Source organism: Euprymna scolopes, chromosome 20 (genome assembly GCF_053919585.1).
Source record: "Euprymna scolopes isolate OS-2025 chromosome 20, ASM5391958v1, whole genome shotgun sequence".
NCBI classification, from domain to species: domain Eukaryota; kingdom Metazoa; phylum Mollusca; class Cephalopoda; order Sepiida; family Sepiolidae; genus Euprymna; species Euprymna scolopes.
Window position 1 is genome coordinate 88,399,826 of NC_136501.1, and position 9,906 is coordinate 88,409,731.

The 9,906-nt window shown below is 32.0% G+C and overlaps 1 protein-coding gene across 13 annotated transcripts in view; it reads left to right on the forward strand.

The window, feature by feature from the left end:
- The window catches only part of LOC145241536 (unconventional myosin-VI-like), a 381,082-nt gene that overhangs the window by 368,859 nt on the left and 2,317 nt on the right, over window positions 1-9,906 (forward strand). For 10 of the 13 annotated variants that reach the window (XM_080104590.1, XM_080104593.1, XM_080104586.1 and 7 more), the window contains exons 28-29: window positions 959-976; window positions 8,117-8,326. In XM_080104590.1, the coding sequence (XP_079960716.1) occupies window positions 959-976; window positions 8,117-8,326 (228 nt within the window). The remainder of the gene's footprint in view (window positions 1-958; window positions 977-8,116; window positions 8,327-9,906) is intronic. The other 3 variants (XM_080104587.1, XM_080104584.1, XM_080104583.1) reach the window with 1 other exon arrangement.

Here is a 9,906-nt window from a genome sequence, read left to right on the forward strand (position 1 = left end):
TTCTTTGCATAAAAGTAAATTAAACTAAATATAGTCCACATTTTAATTCCTTTAAGTAAAGATATAGTAAAAATTTCATAATGATCAGTTAATTGGTTTAGGAGTGAATCCTGTATATGGAAATATATAAATATTTACTCCTATATATTTTTCTATAAATAGAAATACAAGTTTGTAATTTTGGCATTTTCAAAAGAACTAACTTCTCCTAGATTCCAGATTTTGGATTTTTGTGACCTCCAACTGGATCTTGAACAATATTTTTCCATTATGAAAAAACTGAAACTACACGTGATACAAACTGTTTTGTCGATTGAGTTTCATCTGCTTTTCCCTTAACAGTGGTTTGTTTAATAACTTTTTCACAAAAAAAAAAAACTTGGCTAGCTATAACCACTATATACGATTTCCCCCGCTCTCTATCTGTGCCTAAGTCCAAATGTAGATTCCATGAACAAAGCTTCTTCCCCAGAATTGGCCGCTTGTAGCACACTGGTCTATTGGCTTGCTTCCCGGTTGAATAAACCGTCTCCATAAATAATCAAATTCTACCAATAATGATTACTAATTCGGGCTTACTCCCAAGTAAAAAGAAAATTAATTGTATACTTGAAAATACTCACAAAGAAACTGAAATTTGTGGAATATTTATTTATTGATGTCTAATTCCTATTATTATATATTGTAGTGTCAGAAAAGTTTTCACCCAAACGTTTATAAAAATGTATTTCAGTTCCAGATCTTAAATTAAAAGAAGTGCATTTTTTGTCTATTAAATATGATAATCCTTAATCATAGCAGAAAAAGAAAAACGTAAAAGCAATAAACAAAAAAAAAAAAAAACGTAAATTCAAATTCTGATTTCTAATGTTTAAATGCTTTTAATGATTTTGCAATAAAAACATAATTCACTCAGAAAATAAATGCCTTGATTTTTGTACACTTCTCTTTCTTTTAGAAAATCTAGATGGTCCAGGTGAGATGATTTATTTTCGTAATTCTATTTTTTATGCTTTCAATTTCATATTCTTTCATTTTTCCTTTATTTTCTCTTTTGTTAGTATAACAGCATTAAAAACTTATTACAAATATTCCAACCATTAACAAAAACAAAATTGGATTTTATGCGACGTGAATATTTATTATTTATTATTAGCATGGCGATATGGTAAAAATAGAATGTATGATAAATTACTGATGAAAATGTGAAATGAAAAGTATAAAAAAAAAAATTTTTTTAAAATTTGGAAATTCAACTTATTGGAAATTTCAGATTATGATATCAGTCAATGGACAATGGATAATTAAAACCAATCAGATTTTTAAAGTATGTTGGACGAGTTATCAGAAATGAGGTAAATAAATGATATTCTCAAAAATAGTGAATCAAAATTGACATAATTCCTTATATAAAACAATTGAAAACATGCAGAGTTTATATTTTATTTGCATTGTTTGGATTATTTGGGCTACTTTTCTCATCTTGAGGATTATATGCACAACATTTCGGTTAATGCAATCTCCAACATTCTTCAGGTGTATTTTGTGGAATTTGAGCATCCGTACAGAATTTAGAGCGGAACCTTTTATTTAATACAGGGAAGTAGCATGCTCTCATTCTGTCAACTATAATTTTAAGTAATTCGCAATTGTATTTGAACCTTCAACCTCCAGAAGAGTGCAACTGAATTTTTGCAAATATTTTCTCCACTATGCTTCTCTAATGGATAAAATAAATGGTTCCATTCTAAATTCCTTGCAGATTTCCAAATTTAACAGAAACATTCCCAAGTTTGACGAGATAAACTTAAAGAACGTCGGATATTACATTGATGAAAACATTGTGAAAATAACGCTGCAGATGAGAGCAGTAGTTCGATTGATCCACATGATATGAATTATCTCAAAAATTCTTTATATTTGATATTGATTTCTTGGTGCATAATGAGACATTAGCCATATCATCTAACATGAATTATAGACTTAAAACCATGAAAACAAAATAACAAAAATATTTTATTCATTTGAACAAAATAACAAGTTTGCATAGTATAAATATATATATATAATATGACATATAATGGCACAATTACGTATTATATATAATACAGTATAAATACGGCACAATTATGTTGACACACCGGTTCTCTCCAGATCACCAAAGTTAAGCAACATTGAGCCTGGCCAGTACAAGATGGGCGACCATTTGGGAAAGCGAGGCACTGTATGTTGAGAAACAGGTACGGTCTATCCTTTTCTCAAGGGTAGATGGGACTCTCTTAAGCCGTGGTAGGCACCCTATATAGTGATGGTGTCATGATAAAGATTACCCTTGATAGCCCCGGCGAAGCATCAAGTATTCAGATACCTACAAGGTTTGAATTACACTATAAACTCATGTAGTGAGTTCAGTCTCGGCTGCATTGGATGAATGGATACAAGAATTGTAAGACAATGGAGATGGATGAGAAAAATATATTTGGATGTCAAAGTTATTGAGATTGTTTAAAAGTTAGATTTATTATCTTGGTGATAGCATCGAAGCACAGGGAGGATCAGGTGCTAGTGTGATTGCAAGAACTAGGATTGGATGGAGTAATTTCAGGGAACTGTTGCCATTTGCTAACCATTAGAATGTTGCTCCTGTCAATCAAGGAAATAGTCTGTCAGGCATGTGTACGCGGTGAGGTGATCTATGGAAGTGAAACTTGGCCAGTGAGAGTTGAGGGCATGCATTGCATGGAGAGAAGTGATCTGAAAATGATACAAGGACAATTAGTATTAATCTGACCAGTATAGAGAGATGTGTACAAAGTTGTTGGTATGGCCACATTGAAAGAATGGATGAGATTTCTTGGATTAATTGGAGTAGCAGAGTCAGTTTAGAGGAGGAGGTCAAGGAAAACATGCGAGGAAGTGATGAGAATGATGTCGAGAGAAAAAGGGATAAATAAAGACCTGGTCAGAGAGATAGGTTTGTTCAAAAGTCAATTTCTACTAACCATCCAACACATGACAGCATGTAAAACAGATATTAAACTGATGATGATGATGATGTTGTTGTTGCTGCTGCTGCTGCTGCTGCTGCTGCTGCTGCTGCTATTTCATAGTGATATGCAGCAGGATGAGAAATACTAAACAAATTCTCAGGTTTTGTCTGTGAAACAAAACATAATATTTTCTGGAGGAGAGGGGTTAACTAGTACCATACTAATGTAATGTGAAAAAAAAAACTATTAAAATTTGTGGGTTGTTGTTATTCTATGCTGCAACTGTTACAACGACTGCCACGAAATGTGCTGAGAAAAGTGCAACTATACTCGCTGCTAAACTAAACTAAAATTTCTTTTGCTTTCTATCCAGTTTTGTTTCTCTACATTACTAATTTATAAAGTTGGCCAGAAAAAATTCAAGGGAGATAACCCAGATATGAATCCAAGGGAGATTTTCTTTGAAAACTAAACTTTCTCTGCTTTCTATTCATTGTTTCTTTCCATTTCTAATTCATTTGCAGTTGATTTTCCTGAATGTCAAAAATATAAACTAAAATCCAAACTAACCAAATATAACAATTCGTTTTCCTCCGTTTTTCTTTTGAAACAGAAATTGTTTTAAAAATAGATGAATTATGAAGTTTCTCTATTTTTTTCTCATATCATGTTTAAATTAATAATTAATAGTGTATTCCACAGAATTGAAAGAATCCATTACATAGAGAGTGGAAAATGCTGTTAAAATAAGTTTATATATTACCTTTTTAGCATCTGCCACACATCATCATAGTTTTGTCTGTGTATATCATATCATAAATTTTTAGATAGCTTTTGTTTCACAAATAACAGTAAATTTTGTCCGATGGTTAGAACATACAATATATACCATTCTTCAGTTTTTTGACTAAGAAGGTATTTACTAAATTTCTTCAGTCTAAGTTCCTACATTTTTCTATTAACAAATATCTATTACTTATTTAGACTTGTATGCATAGTCTTTATTTTATACGGCATAATTACATTGACACATCAGTTCCCGTTAGATCACCAAAGTTAAGCAACATTGAACCTGGTCAGAACTAAATGAGTGACTATTTGAAACTTTCAGGTGCTGTGTGTGCTCTCTGCTTATCTCGGCATTGTTTCCAATTCAGGAGAGGTGTGGTTTGGGATTGTACAACACAATTCCACACACACGGTTGCCCCTACAGGGGGTATCCTTTGTCTTTCAATAGTGAACGGAGGCATTGACAAAGTCTTTTCTAGTTATTGGTGGAAATTTACTGTCATTCACGAAACCAACGGTATCTATGGCTGAAATTGTATAGTGTGATATGCATAAAATGTATTAAGCTCCTACAAATATATTATTTTTATTTCTCGAAAACAACAAATTTTATACCTATAGTGTTTCATCTTTCTGAAATCTAATGGCTAATCATGATGAACAGGCAAACTGAACAAAGACTGTTATTGCTGCCATTGTAAATAAGGCTTGGGTGATCATCATTGTTACGGTGAAATGATGTTGAGTTGATTGGAAGAGATTCTTGTTACAAAGATTGTTAGTGCAGATGACATTAAGATCAAAGTGTAGTATCTGTTCTTCAGATCTACACTTCAATTTCTTGTTCTCTGTCAGTGGAGGAGAAATCCTTCACGACTGAGACAATTTTTATTTTTGTTCCTTTTTGTCCACATTAAAAAACGACCCTGGTGTCTAACTCTGTCCTGTGGGGAGGCATTGTAAATAGGGACATTTCATCAGGCAAGGAGATTGAGGGCAGAGTTCCAGGAATATGCTGAGTAAAGAAACGCAGCCTTTTTATACAGCTGGGTCAGTTGCTGATGAAAGTTGTGTTGATTTTTTGCCATACAAGCTGTTGAAAGATCAAACATTCGGTTTTATGATGAATACTGTTTTATGATGAATACTGTATTGTTTTATGATGAATACTGTTTTATGATAAATCATATTTTACTGTATTGCATTGTATGATAGAAGATAATTTCGTTTGCCCAAAATGTTGGTAAACTAAAGCTACATGGAAGGTTGCTTAAGACATGGATGATGTCGTCTTCCTTGTAGGCAGCACCAGCGAAAAATGGTGACAGATAGGAGTTGGAAGTAATTAATGAAGTGTTTTACCTCAGAACTAAATGCATAAATAATAATAATAATAATAATAGTAATAATAATAATAATAATAGTAATAATAATAGTAATAATAATAGTAATAATAATAATAATAGTAATAACAGTAATAATAAGATTAATAATAATAATGATAATAATAATAATATTAATAATGATGATGATGATGATAATAATAATGATAATAATAACAATAGTGATGATGATGATGATGATGATGATGATGATGATGATGATGATGATGATGATAAACATTACATGACAGTCCTGATACAGTCAATACATTTTATTTTACTTTTTATGTTTTTCTTTTTTTTGCAATATTTATAGAGCTTTTTATGATTTTATTTTTTATAAATTATAATTTCATTGCATGCCGATTGTTACGTTATTTTTTGCTTGTAGTGAAGTAAAAAAAACTGTTTTCATATGAAAATATCTAAAATTGAAACCGATTTGCAAGAAAAATAAAAAAATAATTAAATTTTAAGATAACTTTTTTTATTTTTACATGAAATATTTCTTTATTTTTTTATTATTATTTTCTTATCGTTGTAATTGCAGACAGTAAGCCTTTATCAATTTGAGTGTCGTCTGTCTCATTGAAAAAGATCACAACATGTCAATTTCCTTTTTTTGGTTTCACTGTTGTCAAAACATTTTCTGTTCAGATGATTTGAATTTTATATATAAAAATGTTATGTACATTAATTCTTAACAAGTCAAATGTCTTGGTCTACAACAATATGAAATTTTAAATATTACAGACTCGATTTCTTTATGTTAAAAACGATGCAAAAATGTAAATAATCTTCAATTTAATTCTTTTAACAAATTAATTTTTTTTAAATATTCGCATTTTTTTTTTCATTGTATATTTAATTTCATTCGGTTTGTGCCCCATTTTTTCACATGAAATTTCGTGGATATGAATATTTACAATCATGGAATTATGTAATGTTCGTAGATGTGAATATTTACAATCATGGAATCTTTGTGAATGTGAATATCATCATGGAATGTTCGTGAATGTGTATATTTACAATCATGAAATATTCGTGGATGTGTATGTTTACTATCATTGAATATTCGTGAATATTTACAATCATGGAATGTTCGTGGATATGAATATTTACAATCATGGAATGTTTGTGAATGTGTATATTTACAATCATGGAATGTTCGTGAATGTGAATATTACAATCATGGAATGTTCGTGGATGTGTATATTTACAATCATGGAATGTTCGTGGATGTGAATATTTACAATCATGGAATATTCGTGAATGTGAATATTTGCAATCATGGAATGTTCGTGGATGTGTATATTTACAATCATGGAATGTTTCTGAATGTGAATATTTACAATCATGGTAAATTAAATGTTTATTTTTAGGATATAAAATGTTTCGTTTTATTTACTTTTTAAATAATCGTATTAACATACCGGTTCTCTTTATATTACCAAAGTTAAGGACCGTTTAGCCTGGCAGTTGGAATATCAAACACTGTATATGGGAAGATAGCAACACTCTATAGAAAATAATCTCACTATCGATATGCTTCGGTATAACTTGGTAGAACCACTCATGAAAGGATGATGCAATGGAACAATTGTATTTAAGCAGCAGTTCTGTTGTCAAGCACATGGAAAATCTTTCTGCATTGCAGAAGAAGGATAATATATATATAGGTATTTATCTATTTATTGGGTGAAAATGCAAAAAAGCAAAAGGGTAGAGTGCTTTGAACAAAACCAAGTCATCATTTAATTCAATATTTATTTTATGAATTATACAAATATTCATTTGGAGTACAAACGAATGAGCGACTGGCCATGTGTCATATAGTATAATTGAAACTAGATCATTTCTCTGCCAAAATTAAAGAAATTCTGATTTTTACTTAAAATATATATTAGTTGGATTTTCGGTATTAGGGAACCTCTGCAGTGAAGAGGTAGGATTTTACTGACTATCAGGTCGGCCAAGAGTACTTACACTGAGGGGGACAGCAGTGCAGCAAGTTCGTCAGAGCACAGGGATGCAACATTATGGTGATGGGACAGGAGCTAGAGTTTGTTAGACAATGTGGGAACTATTAGATTAGAGGTTCTTTTTGGGGGTCTGTCCAAGAAGGAAAGGCTAGTGATTGATGTACTAGTGCAGGTGTGGCAAACAATATTTCATGTATGAGTGAATAGTAGGTATAGAATACTGGCAGGGATGAGAAGTTTTTCAGCATAGCAGAGAGAGCTCACTTTCTTTGCGGCAACCTTGGCAATGTCATCTATGCATTTGTTCCCATTAATTTTACCTGTAAACGTGAGTCTGGGGAATTTGATTAATGAACTCTCAAGTAGGGGCTATAAGCCATGGCATTTTTTTTTTTTTACTCACATTCACCCCTAAAAAAGGCATATCACCACTTGGACATAAAGGGCTGCTATTTGGGATCATGCCTAGGAAATGTTAACAAGATGTTGGTTTACATTACATTTAAACTTTTGCATATCAGTACAGTAAGGGAAGCAGGTAGCAAGAAAGGAATTCCAAATTCTAGCTGCTCGAGGGAAGAAACTATTAGAGTAGAAAGCTTTCTGGCATTTAGAGACCTCAACAGTGAAGGAGTGTGATTTTGTTGCTAAGTGGGTTTGTCGGGGATATGTACGTTGAGGGGGCACAAGTGCAACGAGTTCATCAGAGCACATTCCATTAAAATACTTGTAAAACAGGCACAGAGATGCAACATTGTGACGATGGGGCAGGGATTGGAGCTTAGTAGACAAAGTCGGACCTATTAAGTTGAAGACTTTTTGGACCTTATACAATAGTTATTCTGTTTAAATAATTAACCCCAAAAAGTTCGGTCAAGCATTCCAATCCAAACAGATGGAGAGACTGGGGAACGATCTTTCATAGCAGAAACGTTCTTTTTTCTTTAACATTTTCTTGTTTTGTATTTGTAGCCGAGAATAAAGCGCTGCCACATATGAGCAAATTTGAATCCAACAATACATCTGCGTCTCAGCGTTACTTCCGAATTCCTTTCACACGTCCGGTTGGAGACCTGACAACAGACAAAAAGCACGGCTGGTGGTTCGCTCACTTTGACGGTCGATGGATTGCTCGGCAGATGGAAATCTGCGATGATAACCTTCCGCTTGTACTCGTCGCAGGTAAGAATCTGCTGACAGGATTGTCAGCCTAGATCACATCAAATCACCATTTAATTAATATTTTGGAGAGATTTATGAACGTATCTCCTCTCTCTCTCTCAAGTTTCGCACAGAAAAAAGATGCCGAAAAGATTAACAAATTCTATGCTAGTGGAGAGCATGAAATTCATTCATTTTTTTATATCGTTGCTGTGGCCTAAGCAATAAGATCATAGATGAAACATGCGTGCACATATGTAACTATATATGTTTATATAAATAAAAATTTATACTATCTCTCTCTCTCTCTCTCTCTCTATATATATATATATATATAAAATAAATATATATATATATATAAAATAAATAAATATATATATAAATATATATATATATATATATATATATATATATATATAGATGATGATTGCAACGTCTTGTCTGACGAATGCCACTCCCTCTGATACTGAAAGTCCATGAGCCCGAAAATGACTTATTTAATCCTGCCGGCAAATTCACACACTCAAGCAGACATGGCACTGAAGACGGTCATTGGTATACACACATATATATATATACACGCACGCATACATACATATATACACATACATACACATACCTATGCACACATACATATCACACACATATATACATACATATCACACACACATATATACATACATACATATATATATATATATAAATATATATATATATATATACATACATATATATATATGCATATATATATATATTGTTTTTACACAAATATTTAGGCATTACTACACAATCATGAGTATGTTTCAGTCAACTAGTTATAAATATTTCATTATCAGGAGATGTTGCTTTTCCAAAGTTATAAATATTTCATTATCAGGAGATGTTGCTTTTCCAAAGTTCAGTTCTTAAAGGATTTTAGAAAAAGTTCACAGAAGTCCTGGTCTGGAGAGCAGTCACATGGTATTGAAAAACAAAAATAATAATAGAATAGCTTAATGAGTGAAAATAAAGAAAAATATGACAATACAATAAGACAACAAAATGTAAAACATAAAGTCAGACTTACAGTGTGTAGCAGAGAGATGGAGGTGGGGAGAAACGGAGAAAGAGAGGGGGAAAGTGGGAAAGAAAAGGGAGACATAACAATAAAATAAAATAAATAAAAAAATAAATTAATAACTCCTGCCAGCTCTTGTGTCTTGTCAAGGTCGTAGGTGTGCCCCCTCCCCGTGTACTGGAGAAATTAAATGTTACTTATATTTTGCTCTCCAACGTTTGCTTGCGTTCATAACTTTCTCCCTTTTCTTTCCCACATGTTGCAATATTTTTGATAATATCAGGGTATGGTAAAGAAAAATTGGAAAGTTCTACTTATTAGACACAGGCATAAAAACTGACCAATCAAATAGTGCCACGTTCTGTTAGCAACCAATCAGAAACCAGAATTGCTCCATAAAAATATTAATATATCTTTTAAAATTTCCACACATAAATTTTTGTGTCCACACAAGTAAGATCGTTGCTCTTTGGCTAGGAGCAAAGTATAGTATCTTTCTGCTACTACACTAAGGAGAAATGCTTCTGGATGAAGGTATTTTTTT